This window comes from Microtus pennsylvanicus, chromosome 4 (assembly GCF_037038515.1).
Source record: "Microtus pennsylvanicus isolate mMicPen1 chromosome 4, mMicPen1.hap1, whole genome shotgun sequence".
Lineage (NCBI taxonomy): Eukaryota > Metazoa > Chordata > Mammalia > Rodentia > Cricetidae > Microtus > Microtus pennsylvanicus.
In genome coordinates this window covers 116,502,726-116,524,807 of record NC_134582.1, presented here as the reverse complement: position 1 = coordinate 116,524,807, position 22,082 = coordinate 116,502,726, and the positions used below count along the sequence as shown (strand labels likewise).

At 39.5% G+C, this 22,082-nt stretch overlaps 1 protein-coding gene and 1 pseudogene across 6 annotated transcripts in view; both read left to right on the top strand.

The window, feature by feature from the left end:
• Positions 1 to 22,082, top strand: part of Dip2c (disco interacting protein 2 homolog C) — a 346,024-nt gene that overhangs the window by 276,429 nt on the left and 47,513 nt on the right. For 3 of the 6 annotated variants that reach the window (XM_075970250.1, XM_075970254.1, XM_075970252.1), the window contains 9 exons: positions 94 to 302; positions 2,526 to 2,640; positions 4,093 to 4,294; positions 6,204 to 6,325; positions 7,458 to 7,538; positions 14,440 to 14,563; positions 15,118 to 15,239; positions 16,231 to 16,342; positions 16,433 to 16,542. In XM_075970250.1, coding sequence (XP_075826365.1) covers positions 94 to 302; positions 2,526 to 2,640; positions 4,093 to 4,294; positions 6,204 to 6,325; positions 7,458 to 7,538; positions 14,440 to 14,563; positions 15,118 to 15,239; positions 16,231 to 16,342; positions 16,433 to 16,542 — 1,197 coding nt within the window. The remainder of the gene's footprint in view (positions 1 to 93; positions 303 to 2,525; positions 2,641 to 4,092; positions 4,295 to 6,203; positions 6,326 to 7,457; positions 7,539 to 14,439; positions 14,564 to 15,117; positions 15,240 to 16,230; positions 16,343 to 16,432; positions 16,543 to 22,082) is intronic. The other 3 variants (XM_075970255.1, XM_075970253.1, XM_075970251.1) reach the window with 1 other exon arrangement.
• Positions 20,389 to 21,229, top strand: LOC142848913 (protein SET-like; annotated as a pseudogene).

Genomic DNA, 22,082 nt, shown 5'->3' with positions numbered 1-22,082 from the left:
AAGAAAGTAAACTTGATCTCTCTAGAGAAGTGGCAAGGCTGTAGACCCTGCTTAACCCTTTGAGTTGGCCTAATTGTAGCCTTGTTTCCCTAGGTATTTCCCATGACAAGCTCCGGGGCTCCAATCAGTGAATACCCATTCATAAGGACAGGTTTGCTGGGATTTGTTGGTCCTGGCGGCCTTGTCTTTGTGGTGGGTAAGATGGACGGCCTGATGGTAGTCAGTGGACGAAGACACAATGCCGATGACATTGTAGCCACAGCCTTGGCTGTAGAGCCCATGAAGTTTGTCTATAGAGGAAGGTTAGTGGTACTTGTCTACTAATTAAATACTTATTTTTGGTATAGTTTGTTTCCTAGTTAGAGTTACTATTGCTGTGATGAAACACCATGATGTAAAGCAACTTGGAGAGGAAAGAGTTTATTTGGCTTACTCTTTCACAGTACTGTTCATCATTGATGAAAGTCAGGACAGAAATTCAAACTGAGCACAAAGAACCTGGAGGCAGGATCTGATACAGTCTATTATTAATCTGTATATCACCACATGGCTGTGGCTTACTGGCAATCTCAGAGCTATTTCCTGTAGTAGAGGAATCAGCACATAAATCATCTCTTCTGTAGTCTTTGTTGGTTTCTTTTTTTATGTCTGTAGCCAAGATTTTCCAGTTTCCCCCAATCAAATCTGATTAATATTTAAGAGAATCATAACTTTTTCTTTCCTGTGGAAACAAGGGCATACCCTCTCCCACAACATAACATATTTTCTGACTTCTGTTTTGAAATGAAGACATTCCTAAAATTTATAGGTTGGCTTAATTTAGTAGTTTTCATAATCGAATGTCTCCCAGCAGCTATTATTTTTTGTACATTAGCATTTAAAAAATTCAGAGTCAGCAAAGTACCATATAAATCCAGACACTGTGTGTATTTCCCATCTTTACATGACTATCTATATCTATATATCTATATCTATATATCTATGGTTGTATTCTGTCTTTAAAGAATTTATTATTTTTAAACTATTTTTTTCTAGGACTGTGCATACAAATTTTTTGTTGTATTTGTTTAAAGGTTTTCTAAGCACCTTTACTGAGCACCTATTGCCTTCTCTGACCAAGCCTTAAACCTGCTGCATAGCTACATAGCTGTGCATATTACACTGGCTGGCTCAAATCCACAGGCTCAAATCACAGGCTCAAATCCACAGGGAGCTGCATCACTGTATACCATGGCCTGCCTGAGAGACTGCAAGACTAGGAAGCCTCATCTGGCTCTATGTTTACATGTTTGGAACTTTTTTTTAAAGACTTTCTCAGGTCCTATGTAGTAATATGTTCCCCTATTTGGGCGCCATACATAACAAGTCTTTCTCTATCCCGCCAGCCACCTCCCATTGACATGGAGACTTATTATGAAAGCTTGACCTTTAGTTAGGCTTGTTTTCAACTATCTCTTTAAAAAAAAAACTTTATTTAACTTTATGCGCATTGGTATAATGATGTCAAGTTCTCTGGAACTGGAGTTACAGACAGCTGCAAGCTGCCATGTGGATGCTGGGAACTGAACCCAGGTTCTCTGGAAGAGCAGTCGGTTCTCTGGAAGAGCAGTCAGTGCTCTTAACCACTGAGCCATCTCGCCAGCCCTCAACTAGCTCTTATAACTTAAATTAACCCATATTTTTACTAATCTGTGTTCTACCATGTGGCTTTTTCTTCTATTCCATTCTTTGTGTCGGACTCATTCCACATCTGGCTGGTTCTGCATCTGCACCTAGATTAATCACATTTCCTCTCTGCCTGTAAGTCCCACCTGTCTGTCCTGCTTAGCTGTTTGACCATTTAGCTCTTTATTAAACCAATCAGAAGGCACCTTAGGCAGAGATACATTTTTACAGTGTAAACAAATATTCCACAACAAGAAGCTATCTTTAAAAGGGAGTTCTGTGCTGACCATACAAAGCAGGAAGATTTGAGCAAAGAACTATTACTTGAAAACAAACTTTCTCTTGTTAGAGAAAGGACTACTTTACAGTTCCAAACTCAAGAAAGATTGATACAGTTCTCCAAATACTGGACATTCTGTTGATCATACGTAAATTTATTCTTCGTCTTAGCCAGCCTTTAGGCAACTACACAGTTGACTTATATCCTGCTAAAAAAATTACACTCAAAAAAAGCCATAAGATTGTAGGTTTGTTTACTATTTTCTGTTGGGCTCTATTTGTAGCTTAGTTTTGGCTGCATATTAGATACACCTGTAACTTTATTCTCAAACCTTAAAGAGGCGGCAAACAGCCTCCTGGTGTTAGGTGTGCATTGTTACCCCCCCCCCCCAAGACACACACATGATTTTCTCACATTAGCTCATGTGTGGGAGTCTGGGACTAATCTTCATCTGTGACAGAATCCTGAGATTTGTGTAATTAATCTTGATTATGAAGTCCTTACTGTTGCAGGAGTCCTTGGAGTCCTTGGAAGCAAGTCTCTCTCCTCTGCTCACCACAGGTTCCCTCTGTTTCTGCAGGATAGCTGTGTTCTCGGTGACTGTCCTTCATGATGAAAGGATAGTGATTGTGGCTGAGCAGAGACCGGATTCCACAGAGGAAGACAGTTTTCAGTGGATGAGCAGAGTGCTCCAGGTAGTATGGCTGTCTCTTAAAGCTTTTCTCCTGCTTTTCTCATTCACTGTAGGATTGTAGCTCAACCTTTGTCACCCATTCCTTTGACCATATGTTATATATACTTTTATAATATATATTGTGTATAATAGTCTGGGTTTTTTTATAATTTTAATTTTTATCAAAACAGTTTTTTTTCATACAATAGATTCTGATCATGATTTTCCCTCCCACAGTTGTTCCCAGATCCTCCCTAACTCCCTACGCATTCAAAGCCACATCCTTTCTTTCTCTCATTGGAAAACAAGTGGGAACTAAACACACACACACACACACACACACAGAGAGAGAGAGAGAGAGAGAGAGAGAGAGAGAGAGAGAGAGAGAGAGAAAACAAAAGTGAACAAAAAAAGTCCAAAGAAAAAGCATAAGAAATGCATACAGACACAGAGATACATACACTCACACACATTGAAATCCCATAAAAACACAAAATTAGAAAACATAATATATAAACAAAAGACCTTTATGGTTTTAAAAATGCCCAGCAAAGCATTATGAGGAAAAAAAACCTTAAAATACCATTGAGTTCATTTTGTATTGGCTATCTACTGCTGGCCAAAGTGTAGTTTATATACCAAGTAAAGCTCCATTGGAGAAAATGAAGTTTTCTTTTGTGACTAATTTTTCCTTTGTGGGTATAGACAAGGTTTTTGTGCATGCATTTATTTACAAAGGCTAGTTATAGTGACTTATTCCTGTAATTCAGCATTTCAGAGGCTGAGGCAGGAGAATTGCCACTCGCTAAAGATCTGCCTGAGCTATAGTCTGTGGTTGTGTCTCAAAAACAAAAAGCAAAACCAAAAACAGACAAACAACCCTCAAAACGAAGAGGATAGGAGATTGTAGTTCAGTGGGTCAAGTACTTGCTGTGCATGTACTTGAGTTCAATCCCTAGATGCCATGTAAAAAAAGCAGGCACAGTGGTATGTTCTTATGATGGAAAAGCAGAGACAGGCAGATCCTTGGGGCTCACTGTCCAGCCAGCCTAGTCTAATTGGCAAACTCTGAGCCAGAAAGAAATACTTTCTTCAAAAAGATAAATAAATAACAGCAGGCTGCACGTAAAAACCAACCCCAGAGGTTGTCCTCTGGCCTCCTCACACATGTATGCACAAACTAAAATTCTAAGTAATACACTATGTACTATATCTATTTATAGATCCTATTTTACTTTTTAAAAATTGTTTACTTATTTTATTTCATGTGCATTGGTGTTTTGCCTGCATGTATGTCTATATGAAGGTGTCGGGTCCCCTGGAACAGGAGTTACAGACAGTTGTGAGCTGCCATATGGGTTTTGGGAATTGAATCCAGGTCCTCTGGAAGAACAGTCAGCGATCTTAACTGCTGAGCCATCTCTACAGCCCCTAGAACCAATTTTAATATGACAGTCTCTTTCTTATTTTTCAGGCAATTGACAGTATACATCAAGTTGGAGTTTATTGCCTGGCCCTGGTACCAGCAAATACCCTTCCCAAAACTCCACTTGGTGGCATCCATTTGTCAGAAACAAAGCAGCTTTTCCTAGAGGGCTCTCTCCACCCCTGTAATGTCCTGATGTGCCCACACACCTGTGTCACAAATTTACCTAAACCACGGCAGAAGCAGCCAGGTATGCCAATAACCCTTCGTGTTGTGACATAGCCTTGAGTGGATTCTGTAAGCTGTGTCTGTCAATAGCAGGCTTGGGAGGAGCTCCATTTCTGAATACTGGTAATCTCCATACTCATGTTCTCCACATTGTCTGCACTCCAGGCAGTACGTTCTCACAAGATTTTGTTTGCACCCAGATGGCTAGAGTGTAGCAGCACTTCTGAAGTAGTGCAATCACCTCAGGTAGTCTGTACAGAGAATGTGGGTAAAAGAGGTGTGTGCCCTTCTTATTGGATATCACTTCCACTGGGATTGGTAATGTTCAGTCACCTGTTGGTAGCCCTAGACCAGGCATACATCCCTTGGGTATGGTCCTGTGTACAGATTCTGGGTAATTCACCCTTGCAGGTTTTATATGGCTCATTTAGGAATGAAAGTGGTAGGCTATGTAATAACACTTTAAAACATGAGGAATTCTATTTATTTGCGACTGAGATTGTTTCTCATTGTCTGATATATTAGGAACACATTATCTTTTATCTGGCTTGCTTCTCATAGCTAATAAATCAGTCACATACTACTAAATCTCATACACTTGTCAGTGCATTTATTGTCAGAATGTAGTAAATTAGGAAACAGAAATCTCCTGCTAACTTGATAGCAGAGAGGCTGGTACATATAGCTAAAACTAAAGATAGATAAACATGATATGGCATGTACCATACCCTCATCGCAGTCTCCATACCCACCTTGTGTTTTATGAGTTCTGGGGATTTGAACTCCACTCTCACACTTGCATAACAAGCCCTTTACCCACCAATCCCTCTTCTCAATCTTTATACTGTAATTCTTCTATTAAATATCTTTTTCCTCTTCTCCTCAATACCTCCTCCATTTCACTCACACACAGTAGAAGGGGGGATCTAGAACGTCTAACCTTTCCCTTTAAATATGTATTCCTTGGTTTGTATGTATTTATTTAATGAAAAATTTGAGTAATTGGCATGTTAGGGCTTCTAACAGTCAAAAATTTTAGTTTCTGCAGTTAAGAAATTTCTGGGCCAATAGAATGGCTCAGTGAATAAAATACGTGATGCCAGTCCTGAACCTGATTTCACTTTCAGAACCCACATGATGGAAGGAGAGAACTGACTCTAGCAAGTTGTCCCCTAACCTCTACACTCATATCATGGCATGAGTGCGTGTGCGTGCACAAGTAAATAAATGTAATAAAAAATTTGCGAAAAATATTTTTAAAAGAAACTTCCTTTTTTATAATTGAAAAAGTGAAGCTATCAGAAACATGTCTGATGTTTCTCTTTCAAACTGCTGTCCTAAACTAAGAATGTTCATTGAGTTTGTAACAGTCGAGTGAAAAGAAAAAGCTTTTATTTTTTAGTGGCTTCTGGGTTTACTCTTCTATGTCTCATTGTAGGCCTGATGGAAAATTGCAAACCTTACTGGTCAGTAAAATCTATAAGTGATTCTTTATCATATCCCTTCATCTATCCCAATAGGCAAATGTGTCAACCCTCTCTACAGGTCCTAATATCAGAAAACAAGAAGAGGTATAATACGGAAGTCTTTCCTGGTTTTATATCCTATATTTATCTTCTGTACCATTTTTACAGTCACATTTGAATGTATATCACCTGTTGGCTTAATGCTATACAGTAGAAGCATCAGTCACAGAGGGCTAACAGGTTGTCTGTGTTGAAAACATCATTCCTGTGTAACCTCACTCAGGTTTGTTCATTTTGACCATCACAGACACATCAATGATTTCTTTGCTATCTTATATTAAGAGTGATTTGAAGCTGTGTCTTCCAAAGTGTTTTACCAAGGTTAATTCTTCATTAATTGACTAAGAGTCCTGTTAAAAAGAATTTCACTTATGTCTTTAAGGTTATTCTTCTCTTTTTCCCCAGAAATTGGCCCCGCCTCTGTGATGGTGGGAAACCTGGTGTCTGGAAAGAGGATTGCTCAGGCTAGTGGCAGAGACCTGGGTCAGATAGAGGACAATGACCAGGCCCGGAAGGTGAGAACCGAGGTCAGAGCTCACATTATTCCCTTGACTCTAGAGCTGTGTTAACTATTTGTAAAATCACAGAATGACTGTCCCAAGTCCTCACTATGGCAGTTCCATATTTATTACTGATTTCACATCTTTGGTGATGCTAACCCATTTCACAGTGGAGATTAATAGGTTTATAGGAGAGAATGTTACGGGGTACATGAGGCTTTAGGAAGTTTCATCATGGCACAGAAATGAAGAAGTGATATCATTAACATGGGCAGGATTGAGGCAAATATTAGGAAACCTTTGATCTTTACTTGTTTCTAAGTATTCCCCACCAGCCCTGATGTGAAACCCACACTGCTTCACAGTGGCCTTGGTGCACAGTTTTTGTCTTTTGGGGTTTAACAGTTAATCTTCTTAATGCATCTTAAAGAACAAATATCTAGCACCTCCCCACCCACACAGCAAAGCACATAACTTGCCTATGTATTTCTGAGTCCCATTGTAACACTTCATTTCTGACAATACTTAGGACTCCCTGATTCTCACAGCCCAAGGTAGGCCCATTATTTAAATATTGCCAGCGTAATAACATACAGCAATTTGTTCAATAAAAAGAACTTGATTGTCATACTGTCCTCATGTAGTACATTTCTATTAATAGAAGGTGTTAGGGTGTTATGTGGAAATTTCCTATATCTTCATGTGAAATAAGCTGTCCTTTTTATTTCAGACTAAATAAGATGCATTTAGTAATTGCAGAGAATTGGCATTCTATAATCACATATTTAATAAAATTTTTTTAGTAAGCTAGATTGTATATTCTCTTCTAAACATCACAGAAATCAACATTGCATCTTCTGGCTGATCTTATCTATAAGGAGATAGCTCTCCTCTTCCTTGTGCTGACTTGTAGAAAACTTGCCTAACCAAGGATACAATAGCAGTCCTTGGTGCTGTTGGTCTGAGTCAGTTGCATTGAATTCTAATTAACTGCAGGATTTGCTCATCTGTTACTGATATATTTGCTTGACTTTTTCTTAAATGTGACTGTATCCTTATGCCTCTGTGTAGGAAAGAATGTACTCATTTTTACTTAAATATTGATATTGCCTAACCCAGACTTCAGTGGCATGACTCTAACATCCTTGTGTCTTTCCAGTTCCTGTTCCTGTCAGAGGTCTTACAGTGGAGAGCGCAGACCACCCCAGACCACCTGCTATACACACTGCTCAATTGTCGGGTAGGCTCCAGAGCTCCAGAACTCATATTTCCTAACTGCTTGCTTTAATAGTCTGAACTTTTTTCTGGAAGATCACCTTCTTTATATACTCTCAAAGACTTCTTTTTCCTGTTTCTATGGTAAAATACAAAAGCAATATATGGGGGAAAGGATTTTATTTCTGCTCAAAGGTTACAGTTCACCATTATGAAGGAAAGTCACAGCATCTGGACCTTGAGAAAGCAAACCACACTGCATCAGCAGTCAAGAAGCAGAGAGCAAAGCAAAACTACACACTTCTCAGTGCTTTCACTTCCTTCTCAGTATTTCTCACCCAAAACTGAGAGGTTAATGATATCTACAGTAGAGAACGAATACAGTCGCAGGAAATAGTTATATTCTTTTTTATTTTATTTTTTAATTGATTTTTATTGAACTCTACATTTTTTCTGCTCCCCTCCTTGCCTCTCCTCTCCCCTTCAATCCTCTCCCAAGGTCCCCATGTAAACAAGTTGGTTTGTAATAAAATTAAGAATATAACTATTTCTTTTATCCTGCAACCTCTCCAGCATAAGTTGTCATGAGTGTTTTTGATCTTGGCCATTCTTACAGGTGTAAGATGGAATCTCAGAGTTGTTTTGATTTGTATTTTTCTGATGACTAAGGATGATGAACATTTTCTTAAGTATCTTTCAGCCATTTTAGATTCCTCTGTTGAGAGTTCTCTGTTTAGGTCTGTATAACACGAACGGGGGCCTGCTTTTTGTTGGGGTTTTTGTCCCGCCCGGTACCCCACAACAGTTTAGCCCCAAAGAAAATCACACATAGGTCTCTATAAATTATAAGCTGATTGGCCCATTAGCTCTAGCCTCTCACTGGCTAACTCTCACAACTTGATTAACCCATTTTTCTGATCTATGTTAGCTATGTGGCTCAGTACCTTTTTAATGAATCTATCTTCAGTCTATAGATAAAGGCATGACTCCCCTTACTTCCACAACTGTCCATTTTCATCTTCCTTCACATTTCCCTTTAATCTTCTCTCTTCCTAGATTCTCCTGGCTCTCTTCATATAGTGTTTTTCCTGTAAGCTCCTCTTGGCCAAAGCTTTTTCCATGGCTCTTCTTCTTCCAATATTGCCTCCCAAGTTATGTCTAGCATATATGGCCTTAACTGTAACTTACCTCCTTTTCCTTAAGCATAGTGCCTTCTAACATCTTTTAATGAGAATTTTCTCCCTCCTTTAATTTCCCTAACACTGCCAAAGTGATCGTATCCTGAGCAAACTGTCAGCATTTAGAGAGCAAGTCAGACTTGAATCATTTTAAAATCCCCCCTTTAACATTGCCTAATACTTTGCTCCCATTTTTGTAAGATGGATAAATACCTGTGTTCAAACTTTGTGAAAGTCTAAGTCTAAGCTCATGAGGAAGTAGATCCTTGTAGACATGAATATTCAAACTTGATGGCAGTGTGTTCATGGACAAAATAGTGAAATCAGCATTGTTCTGCTTGTATCTATGAAGAAAACACCCCAGACACTGCCTTGGAGTGATGTCAGAGTACCAGGCTTGACATCCGATCTCTGTGACCTTGTGAACATTATCCAGGCCTTCAAGTCCTGTGATTTTAGTCATTTACTGTAAGAAAACATTGAATCTATAGTAAAATGTTTACTGGAAAATAATTCACATACTTTAAAGTCATTTCAACAAAAATAACAGAAAATCAGATACATAAAATTAGTTGTAGAGGTCAAAGCCATGAATAAATTTACTTTAGCTTAGTATGCAAAATGTATGGTTCAAGGGTACCTTCTCCTCTTGTATGAGACCCATTCCTAACTCTCCTGTGACTTATGTGGAGTTTCATTCTGAGATGTCTGAAGGATCACAGTGTCTTCAGAAAGATTCAGAGTCAAGCACCTGCATCCTCTATCTGCACCTGAAACAACTTAAAAGTGCTCAACCTGGGACATAGCAACAATATCTCATGCTCACCATAGTACATTTTACACTTAAATCACTGTCTTGTTCAGTCCAGCAGAAAGACATCATAGGCTACATGTGTAGTCATGTTTTCTAAATGCACCATTAGAAAGAGTACAAAGTAACATGGGGATTCATTTTCATAATGAATTTCTTGTGACATGTCTGGGGGACTATCATGTTTCATATGTCACCTACAGCCTTTCCAGTGCTTTCTACAATTAATAATACCATCTTTCTTGGATTATGGGTATTTTAATATGATTGAAACATATAACTTCAGAGTTTGGAGGACGTTTCTCATTGTTACCTTCAGTATCCATTCATGTGCTTGCATCCATGGCAACTGTAGTAATTAGGTATGAGGTATGCAAGATTGAAAGTTGGAATACTGCATATTAAAATGATCACTAACAGTGGAAAACGTTCCCTCTCAAAGCATACAGAATATCCTTTTTTGTTATTACTAGGAACTCTAGCCAACTCATTTAATTTTTTCATATTGTTTCCTTATTTGGAGTATTTTCTTTATAATTTCAAAGCATGAGTTTTGTTTGGCCTTTTGTTCATTCCTTAACTGTTTTAGTTGTTAAAATAAAACTTTAAAACAGTGTCAAGTTCACAGTCAGTAAAAATGAAATTTCTTGTGTTTAGAATGGAAGCTGACCCCTATTTGTCTTTGCACTATCATCCTGCTAATGAAAACTCACCCACGGTTATATTAGAAGATTGTTCTAACTTGACGAAATAACTTTACCTAGAAATCTGTTTTTCCCAAGTGATTTCAGAATGGAAATATTTTTTCCCTTGAATATTGCTGAGGATGTCAGGAAATAATGGCAGTTACCTGAGGCTAAATGACTTCATGGAAACACTCACTTGGAATTTGTTTTTTTAACAAGTAGTGTGTGGAAAAACAAAACATGTCACTGAAAACTGGTAGTATTTAAATCTTCTAACTGAATAGAGGCTGGAGAGATAGTTCAGTCAGTAGAATGCTTACCTTGTGAGCATGAGGACATGAATTCAATCTCTGAGATATACAAGGGAAAAGAGATAAAGTGCTTATAATCTCAGCCCTAGGAAAGTAGAGACAGGTGGATCCCAGTGTTCAAGGACACTGAGAGACCGCTTCTCAAAAAAAGTGGGGGCAGACAGCCCCTTATAGATGAACTACACCTTAGGTTGCCCTCTTACTTCCATGTGCATGTGCATAAATATGCATCCTCACATACATGAACACACAAGACTATTAAAGAGCAAGTGGTAATGTATTTGTGTCACATTGTATGCCCATTATACAGTGGAGTCATGTCACACTTAACAAGGGAAGGAGGAAAAAAGCAAGAAATAGAATAATGTCTCATATCATTATTTTGACATTCAAGCTACCAGCCTGCTGTGAGTTACTCTTCAGATATGGGGAAGAGGGATCTCAACACACATCACATCTCTAGTGACCCCAGTGAGGGATGCCAATGTTCAGGTGAAGATTGTTTATTCAATATGGCTCTTTCCAAGCAAGAGAGTTACTCATTTGGTGGTCACCTCATCACAGAAGCCCAGCAAAAAAAAATGACGCCAGACTTATCATAGTCTATGTCTTTCCAACATAGCAAGTTCTAAAGGGACTTGAGGATAGTACTGATGAATTTCAAGTCTCTATACATGCTGGCTCCAGATCCTATTTCCCATAAAGTGTGTTTTTCTCCTGAGCCATTATCACAGAGTATGATGGGTTAATTTTTTATTAACCCCATAAAATAGTAAAGAATATTTTGGAAATTATTTCATAACTTTAAAAGATAAAAGACATCATGTAAATTAAATATCACATTTTGTTAAAAAGCTGAATTTTCAGGAACTAAAATTAAAGTGAATTTTCTAAGAAATTCTTGACTGCTGGTTGTGAGTCCTCCAAGCTTCTTACATCTCAGAACCAAAGAAAGGGAGGGGAATCATCTTTATCTTCCAACAAGGTATTAATAGGTGGTTGTATTGCCTACTTTTGTTGCTATAATAAAGTCTCTGAGGCATATCATTTCATTTTTAAAAGCTTTTATTGGCTTACAGTTCTGGGAATGCAAAGTTGTGAGGTCACATCTTGTGATGGCTTTCTTGCTGACAGAATCCTGAGACAATACAGAGTTTCGTGTGACAGGAGAAGAGTAAAGCTGTGAATAGCTGTGTGCTGGTTTCTTCCCTTCTCAGAAACCCAACACCACTCAACCATGGAGGTTCCATTCTAAAGACATCATGTAATAATCCTCCTTTCTGCCCCCAAAGCTTTACCTCTAAACACTGTAGTCTTGATAAGTTTTAACATTCTAATATTTCATAGTTCAGATTAAATTTTAACCCATGGTGCTTTGGAGAAAACACAGACCATATCCAAATTATAATAGGGATCCACTTTTAACTCTTCTGATAGTGGAAGAAAATTTATTAGAGAATTGTAGTTATCTTAGGCAGAGACAGGCATACCATAACAATAGGATGGTGAGGGACTCCCCCAAAACAGGTAGATGTTCTCAATAGGGACGGAGAGATATACTAATTCTGCCAACTCTCCTCTGAGACATATTGCTCGTATGCCATGAGGCTCATACCCTGTGTATGACCATGGGTATGCTGTGTTTCCTTATAAAGAGACTGTCATACTCCAATGTCAAGAGTGGGTTTGATGAGGAGCCTTACCATCAACCGTGCTATTTATTTTTTTCCCCATAGCCACTTTCCCCAAGCTCAATCAACGGGCCTTAGGTTTAGTTAGATGTGTGTTTTAATTCATGCTGACAGACATGTCCATGAGTAAATGCTCAGAGGAATGCTTAATCTTGAAGGCACCAAATTTTAGGTTTTTCTATTTCTTAGACTCACACCATCTCATATGCTTACCCCTATTCCTACTCAGCATCTTTGTTGCATTCTGCTTTCTTTCTCATTAGTATACTTTACATGCCATTTTCTGTTTTCTTATTTTAATCTTCCTATGATGTAAAGAAAAGTGTGTGGGAGGAGAAGGATAATTTAGAGACTTGCAAGCCAAGCATCTCTTCTATTTAAAACACTAGTCATAGCATCAGTGATGTCTAAAGACTGATTTGGCTGTTTCCTGGGTGACTCCACCCTGCCATGCCTTTCTTTGTGTTGGTCATCAGAGACAACAACTTGTCCTCATAGAAATTACTATGCATGTTTTTGCTAAATATGAGGTACTGGTGCATGAATCTTAATGCATCATAAAATACTCTTCTGCACTTCCATCCACATGTGTGTTTGTGACTTGGGACGTTGTATATAGGAATGCAGGGTGTTTTTCCAGACATTGCTCCCTAACAGTCCAGAGTCCATGCAGCTGTTTTCCAATTGTAGGTAGCTCTTCCTATCAGCTCCTTTAGGATCTCACTTTTACACATATCTTTTTTGGGAGAGTTTCAGCACCTACTCTTGAAGCTCACTGTGTTTCCTCCGGCGTCCTTCTTCTGCACTTCCTCACATCATATAAATCATATAAAGCTATTTGCTTGAATATGATACACATGATACTACGATTGTTCACAATCACTTTCACTTTCAGTTTCCTTAGTCTTCCTTACCCCATAAACTACCAGTCAGAATTGTCTACTGCTTTAAAAAGGCCTGTTTGTACACCTGTGATTGATGCAAATGAGCTATGTGTGGTATCAGGAATTTTTTAAGTTAGTTGAATGTAGTTTGTGGACAAGGGTTTACATGCCCGCCCCCTCCCACACACACACACTTGTTTCTTTTGAGACAGGTTACTATAAGCAGTACAGGATATCCTCAAAGTTACAAAATAGCCGAGGCTGGCCTCTAACTCTTGATCCTCCTGCATCAGCTTCCCTAGTGCTGGGACTGTAGGCATATACCTGCATGTCTAGCTATAGTACTTTATTCATTCTTTTCTTCACAATGTAAATACTAAGTGGCATACCTTTTGGTCTTTCTCAGTTCCTATCCTGCACTAATCTTTCCTGGTAAGGCTCTTTCAAGGTATTTTTAGCCTGAAGATGTTTTCTTTTTGTTTTTACATACTTAAAAATCTACATGAAAATGTACTTGAGGGTTGGAGAGATGACTCGGCAGTTAAGAACACTGCCTGTGTGCAGTAGGATCAGAAACCCATTGCCATTGTTCTTGAGTTCTCAGTAGTCCTCATTGTCCGCTATGTTCAGAGAGTCCGGTTTTATCCCAGGCTTTTCCAGACCCAGGCCAGCTGGCCTTGGTGAGTTCCCGATAGAACATCCCCATTGTCTCAGTGTGTGGGTGCACTGGCTTTGTGGGAGCCTAGGCAGTTTGGATGCTCAACTTACTAGACCTGGATGGAGGTGGGGGTTCCTTGGACTTCCCACAGGACAGGGAACCCTGATTGCTTTTCGGACTGGGGGGAGACTTAATTGGGGGAGGGGGAGGGAAATGGGAGGCGGTGGCGGGGAAGAGACAGAAATCTTTAATAAATAAATAAATTTAAAAAAAAAGAAAAAAAAAAAAGAGCACTGCCTGTTCTCCCAATACCTGCTTTCCCAAAAGTCCTGAGTTCCATTCCCAGCAACCACATAGTGGCTCACAGCCATCTGTAATGAATTTGGGCCCGCTTCTGGCCTGCAAGCATACACACAGGCAGAATACTGTATATACAATAAATAAATAAATCTTTAGAAAAGGAAAATCTACTTCAACTGCCTAGAGAGCTATTGACAGTTGTTGATTTTTAAGGAGGGAGAGTTAATTTTCTTTTGATATAGTAGGAGAAAATGAAGAAAACATTCTAAATATGACCATTATAATTATGGTTCAAAACTATGACCATATCAAAACCCAGTGACCTGAGATTTTGTGGCAAATGGATTATATGGTGTATGGTCTACTATGGTGAGATATCTCTAACAACCTCTTTTTACAATGCTCAGGGAACAATAGCAAACTCCTTGACGTGTGTTCAGCTTCACAAGCGCGCAGAGAAGATAGCAGTGATGCTGATGGAAAGGGGCCACCTGCAGGATGGAGACCACGTGGCATTAGTCTACCCTCCAGGTAAAGCAGTAGGATCAGACATGACCCCTGAGAGGTAACAAGGACAGTGATGGGAAGAGCCACTTTGTTGCCTGCAACTATACTTGAAGAGTTTCTGGGTTACTATCTAGTATTTTCTTTATATCTGTTTAGATTCTCACCAGGCTCATTTTCCTCTAGTTATTCTCACTCACACGACCTAAGATACATGTTAACACTGCTTCAGAGGCTTAAAGCAATGCCTACCTGAACTTTTTATCTACAATTGAATAAGTTACTAAGGTAGTTCATACTGGAGTAGTTAAGTTTTCAGCTCCTAGGCATAATCATACTATTGAATAGTTATCCAGAGAAATGACATATAAATGAAACAACTAAGCTGTCTTGAAGAAGAGCCACAAGAAAGTAGTTATTGAGACTTACCAAAAGGTGCAGAGAAGGAGTTTCTTAAAGGCCTTGTTTGCTTAACTGTCTTGACTTTTCCTAGACTAGAACTTTCACTGAGAAAGAGCAGTGGTGGTCATTAAGCAATGTGATTGGCTACATGTGAGTTTTTCTGCTTTCCTCTTGTGTAGGAATAGACCTTATTGCTGCGTTTTATGGTTGCCTGTATGCAGGCTGTGTGCCAATCACCGTGCGACCTCCACATCCACAGAATATTGCAACAACATTGCCTACAGTCAAGATGATCGTAGAGGTAACCAAAGCCTGGGTAGGAGCTTGTGGGCCTTTCATCTGCCTGTGCTCAGTGGCAAGCTGTGATCCACAGACCTAAAGTCTCCTGGGGCAGCTGCTAGCTGTGCTGTACATGTGGGTTTGCAATGAAAGTGATAGAATTGGAAATAGTCTGCCTCCTGGAAGTTTATCATCAACTTTGGGAGTAAGATCTAAGCTGAGCAACATGGAAGCTTTGGCCAGCTGGGAGCAGCTATAGCAGTGCATTGACACTGAAAATGCCTCAGATTGAATTCATAGAGAAGGCTTCATCACCAAACACTAAGAAGCAATCTAAATGGGAAAAAAAATTCATTTTCTTCAAGTTCCTTTCTTCTGAATCTAGAAGGTTATTTTCTTTGTTTTTAGCGTACATATGTATACTTTGTTTTTATGTTTAAGGAAGTTAAAAAGACTAGCATATGCGTTTCTCTTATGGGAAGCAGAATCCTAAGAAGCCAAGAATAGTCTTAGCCTTCTGGTGAATTGTCTTGGTAGCTATGTGGAAACACTGCCAAGGAAGACACTCCTGCTAGAAAATATCTACAGTGATCTGCTTATGTAGCTTTTGTCAAATAGCACATGCTGAGAAAGAAGCTTCTGATGTTTTTCTTGGGTGTGAGATTAGTGCTAGGACAATACTTAATCACAGGAGTAGAAGAACCTAGCCTCTGAGTTTTTTCTGGGTGTCTATGGCTTTGTCATACCCTAGGTAGCTCTCAAGAACTAGTTTGGAAGTTCTAGCAGGAGAGAAACCCTAGAGAATGGCCTTCTACTACTGGAAAAGGTCATCCTCTTCAACCAAGAGTGACATTTCCAGCTAGATCAGCTCCACGTCCTCAGCTAGCTCTTGGGAATTAAGCTGTGTACTTTTAATCTATGAGGAACACTAGGCACATAAGGGATGAGCACCTCCCAGATGTGTCCATTTCTGGTGTACATTCATTCCTTCCCTTCTTGTCTCTTCTCCTCAGGTGAGTCGCTCTGCTTGTCTTATGACAACACAACTGATTTGTAAATTGCTACGGTCCAGAGAGGCAGCAGCAGCTGTAGATGTCAGGACATGGCCCCTCATACTGGACACAGGTCAGCACTTGGACTGGCTTTCTACATGCATTTGTTTGTTATGGTCTTTAGTATAGGCAAGTAGACTGATAGTTTTGTTTTCCTCTGCAGATGATTTGCCAAAGAAGCGGCCTGCCCAAATCTACAAACCTTCTAACCCAGACATGCTGGCTTACCTTGACTTTAGTGTGTCCACAACTGGAATGCTAGCTGGTGTAAAGGTGAGAAGACAGGTCTTCCTAATGTGCAGACCAGTGATGAACAACAGACAAGCCATGCTCTGATTGTCCACTAATGTTGTTATGTATGATTATGTTCTGTGATGTATGGAGATTCATGTGATATTAGTTTCATAGAAGCTATTACATATGTGACCTTTCAGTACCTGAGAGCCAATTTTTAAATAATCTTGGGAAAGCTGGGGGTATGACTTAAATGTACAGCCCTTACCTAGCATGTTCTAACAATTTTTTTTTTGAATTGTCACAGTCTTACTGCATACTAGAATGCTATATATAATCTTCTTGCTTGCTGGTTCTCTACTCTTACTCTGCTCTGCATCTTTGTACTGCCTTCTCTTACTTATCAAATGAGCATAATCATAAACTGAAAGATGGCTGCTTGGTGAAGCTAGAGTGAGAATCTTTTGGCTATCAAAGAGTAGAACTTCTGATGTTACCTGGAATCGGCATCCTCAAAGTTCAGATGTCCCTCAGGGTCCAAAGCCTCAGGAAGCCTTTTCCTCTCCATCTTTGCCTTTGAGTCAAACTGGGACACTTTGAGCTGGTTACCTGTTAGTTAGCTCTCAGACTTAGTCTCTTCAGTGGAATTAGAGAGCATATCAAATTATCATGAATATTAAATAATTAAAAAAAACTTCCTGTGGAGTGGTGCAAGCCTTTACTCCCAACACTCAGGAGGCAGAGGCAGGCATATATCTGGGAGTTCGAGACTGGCCTGGTCTACAGAGCTAGTTCTAGATAGCTGGGGCTGTTACACAGAGAAACCCTGTCTCAGAAAAACAGCAATAGCAAAAAAAAAAAAAAAAAACCTAAATATCTTCCTAAAAGAAATATCCTCAGACCATGATGAGTTAATTATTGTTATCCTTAAGTGAGCTTCGAATTTCTTCCTGTCAGAGCCAAAATAAAAACATAAAAACCCATACTTCTGATTATTTTCATGGAGCATGGAAGTGGGAATCTTAATTTAAAAAAAATACATCCACATGAAAAGATAGTGTGCATTACTTTCTGGTGACTCAAGTTAATTTATACACCATAGAAAAACTCAGAGAGATGGATAACTAGACTTTCTTTCAAACTCCTAAAATGCTTTTCCAATTTTTGATAATATGATGATGAACATGTGAAGAGAAGTATATTGTGGTATCAGTTAATGAGACCCTATATGTTTTAAGGGCTGAAATGCACAGGGGGATAGGGGAAGTTGTCTGGCATATTCTCTGCACTAATGTCTGCCTCTTTAGTCCCATAGGGTAGCAAAGACATCATTTTTCTCTGGAAGAAATTGCCACTCAATTTTAGCTTTTGGATGAAAGCATTCAGTTGCATACCATAAAAGCTATGGGTGTTTTCTCTGTCATTCATGCTATGGAATGTCAGGGTTCATATAAAACAGAATATGTTGTTACATTTTACCCATTTAGTTATGTTGCTTTAAACTTTGAATGGTCCTGTGCACTCTTAGTTGTATCTACCCAGGGAAAGGACGCTTACTTAACCTCAGCCAAGCAAAATGACTCTGAAAGACAAATCTGCTTAGGTCACGCTGTGTTTTAATTATCTCACAATGCAACCAAAATAAGTAGTACATAGGTTTGAGGCTGTCTCACATCTGATGCACATACATTCAGAGAAATACTTTTGGGGCTTCTCGGAGTCCTTTGTTGCTTGGCCTCTGGGGAAAAAATACTTCTTTATCCAAGTCTGAAGTTATCTAGTAAAAATCAGGAATTCACACTTCATTTCAGAACACACTCCCAATTCAGGCCCCAAACTGGAATGTGCTTAGCAGAGATAGAGGGTTTGTGTGTGTGTGGGGGGGGGGGGTATTGTTTTGTTTGGGTGTTTTTTCTCCCTGTATTGTTTTTTTCTTAACCTGTTTATCCTCTTATCATGTGTTAAAACTACTCTCAAAACCTACCAGACTCCTTAGCTACCAGCCAGGAAGATATGAAAAACCCTTATCTCTGATGTCAATCAAGTTTGGCAAAGTGCTGGCAGATCTTATAGTTATCCCCATGTCTGAACTTTGCACTACATGATGATCTCTTTGAGAGCAGGTCTATACTTACTTGTTATTTTTTTTATAGAGAAATCTCTCTGTTTCTGAGACTGTGCTGCTCAGACTGCCTTCAAACTTGCAACTGTCCCCTTGCCCAAGGGCTGGATAGCAGTGTACCACACCTGATTCCTACATTACTGTTTTGTTTAAATCCCTAGCACCGACTACGGTGCCTTATAGAGTGACAGAGCAAGCACTTAGCATGGCAGCATTTACCCAAAGAACAGGAGGGCTATTTTCTGGTTCTGCATGGTGCCCTTTCCAGTGCATCCAGGCAGTAAAGACTGCTTTGATTACTCACATTGAGTGCATGGTAGGAGAATTTACTAACTGTGATTCAAAGAGTGACAGGACCTTAGAGGAACATGGTATGACTATAGATTTGTTTCCCCATTAAGCAGATACTATGGATTAGAGAGAGAGAGAGAGAGAGAGAGAGAGAGAGAGAGAGAGAGAGAGAGAGAGAGAGAGAGAGAGAGAATGAGAATACATGTACATACACACACATATCTGTATATATTTTGCATTCTAGAGTAACTCTACAACTGGGATGAATTCAGTGAAGCAGTTCCATTAATACAGCCTTTCCCTGGATAGAACTTCTGACAGTGAAATGACACTTGACAATCAAAGGAATCTGCATCCTTCTTTCTTTTATCTCTTCCGCTGAAGTGTTGAATAAATGGGTTGGATTTCCTTCCTTGTGTTCTTTACTGGTTCTGTTTATAAATTAGCACTGCAGTGGCATGCTACTTCGCATATAACTTGTCACATATTTTAAGCCATCATGTCTGATACAGCTTTCTATGCTTCCTTGATTTCTCAGATGTCGACTTGGTTATCAAGTTCTCAGAAAAACAATGTTTTTGTTTGAGGCAATCTGTGGTGTTTCAGAATCTGTCACCTTGTGTATTGTACATGATCTAGTCTGAGATGGGAAGAGGGAAGGGATTACAAAGAAAGAGCTTCACCATCTTCCATACTACATAGAGACAGAGTTTGACTGCCATTTCATTGCGGAATGGTCATATATAATAAGGACCTGAGGGTCAGGAAGAAGGTTAAGGTTTTATTTCCAAAACTCCCTAACATGGTTTTCAGCACATTTTTTTCACTTCTGAGCCACTATTATTTAAACATGGGATTCCATGCTGTGAAGTATAGACACCTGTATATCACGGACAGGTGCTGTAAGAGTCCCTGAACCTCAGGGAATAATAAGGCCAAGACTCCACTGCAGAGGTGGGCATGAAGCCTCTACCTTCTTTATCTACCTGCAGGCAGTTTTATGGACACAAGAATCCCTGTTTGTATAATCTACTTTTCACATCCAAAGGCTTTTTGTTTTCACTGCTGGAGTTACAAGGAGGGTCAAGAAGTTTTGAGTGTGGTTTATTTGTTCAAAATGGAAGCTCTCTAAGTGTAGTGACTTGTGCATGTAATCCACACAATCAGAAGGTTGAGGTAGAAGGATTGCCACAGTTAAAAGCCAGTTAAGGCTTTGTAGTGAGTTCCAGGCTACCTTAGGTAACACATGTGAGACCATGCCTAATACCCAACCCATTACGCACACACCCTCAAAAAAGGAGGGAGAGTAGGAAGGCTAATGGGAACATCAGCACCTACCTTTCCAGAACAATGTGACTCAAACTTGCTATAGTTGTCACTGTCTCTAAAAGTATCCTTGAAGCATTTATTTTGAATTACCATATCCTGCTCTCTACATCTGGCCTCTGGCCTCTAGCCACTTCCTTTGTGTCATGGCCCCGAAATGGCAATCTGCGCTTCTGCCTCAGTCCAAGAAACCCAAATCGGCTCCGTCCCCGAAACTGGAGGACAAGTCTGCCTCTTCCGGCCTGCCGAAGGGAGAAAAAGAACAGCAAGAAGCAATTGAACAAACACATTGACGAAGTACAAAATGAAATAGACAGACTTAATGAACAAGCAAGTGAGGAAATACTAAAAGTAGAACAAAAATATAACAAACTCCGCCAACCGTTTTTTCAGAAGAGGTCAGAATTGATCACTAAAATCCCAAATTTTTGGGTAACCACATTTGTCAACCATCCACAAGTGTCTGCACTGCTTGGGGAGGAAGACAAAGAAGCTCTGCATTATTTAACCAGAGTTGAAGTAACAGAATTTGAAGACATTAAATCAGGTTACAGAATAGATTTTTATTTTGATGAAAATCCCTACTTTGAAAATAAAGTTCTCTCCAAAGAATTTCATCTGAATGAGAGTGGTGACCCATCCTCAAAGTCCACTGAAATCAAATGGAAATCTGGAAAGGATTTGACAAAACGCTTGAGTCAAACACAGAATAAGGCCAGCAGGAAGAGACAACACGAAGAGCCAGAGAGCTTCTTTACCTGGTTTACTGACCACTCTGATGCAGGTGCAGATGAGTTAGGAGAAGTCATCAAAGATGACATTTGGCCAAACCCCTTGCAGTACTATTTGGTTCCTGATATGGACGATGAAGAGGGAAAGGCAGGAGAAGGCTTGGAAGATATTGATGAAGAAGGAGATGAAAGTGAAGAAGATGAAGATGATGATGAAGGGGAAAAAGGAGAGGAGGATGAAGGCGAGGATAACTAGCACAGAAGACTGATGGATTCTGACTCTTTTTTATTTTCTTTTTATTTTTTAAATTTCTCCAGTCCCTGGGAGCAAGTTGCAGTCATTTCCCTCCCGTCCCCAATCCCTCTTGTGCTCAGTCGCCCTGTTTCTGAGGTCTCGCTTCTCAATACCATGGTTCTCAACTTATTTTGGGGGAAATGTCTTGAGCAAAATACAATGGGAAAAGAAAGAATCTCCACTACTCTGTTCTACATTCATTTTTATCATTTCTTGTCTTGAACTGTGGATTCAACACCACCACCACCATGCTCTGTGGGAAAAAAGAAAAGCCCTCCAGCCCCTTTGGCTCTGCTGGAGGCTGGAGGGTACTAGGCCCCTGTGTAGTAGTGCATAGAATTCTAGCTTTTTTTTTTCTCTGTATATTGGGCTCAGAGATTACACTGTGTCTATATGAATACAGACAGTTAGCATTTACCAACATGTATCTGTCTACTTTCTCTTGTTTAATAAAAAGAAAAAAGGGGGGGTTAGAAGGTCAGCAAGGGTGGGTTTGAGGTGTCTGGGGGGGTAAGTGGGCATTGTGAAAACATGGCTTCTCCTTTGGCATGTTTAATTGTGATGTTTAACAGACATCCTTGCAGTTTAAGATGACACTTTTAAAATAAAATTCTCTCCTCACGATGACTCGAGCCCTACCACTCAATGGGAGAATCAGAAGAACCCTATAGGGGTTTATTTGGAGTTCACATTCTCTGTTGTAACTTTATTTTTAATTTTTTTTATTTTTAGTTTTTTGGTTTTCACTGGAAGGAAACGATGCTCATTTTAAATGTTGAAGTGTACAAGTTGCTTTGTTACAGTAAAACCAATG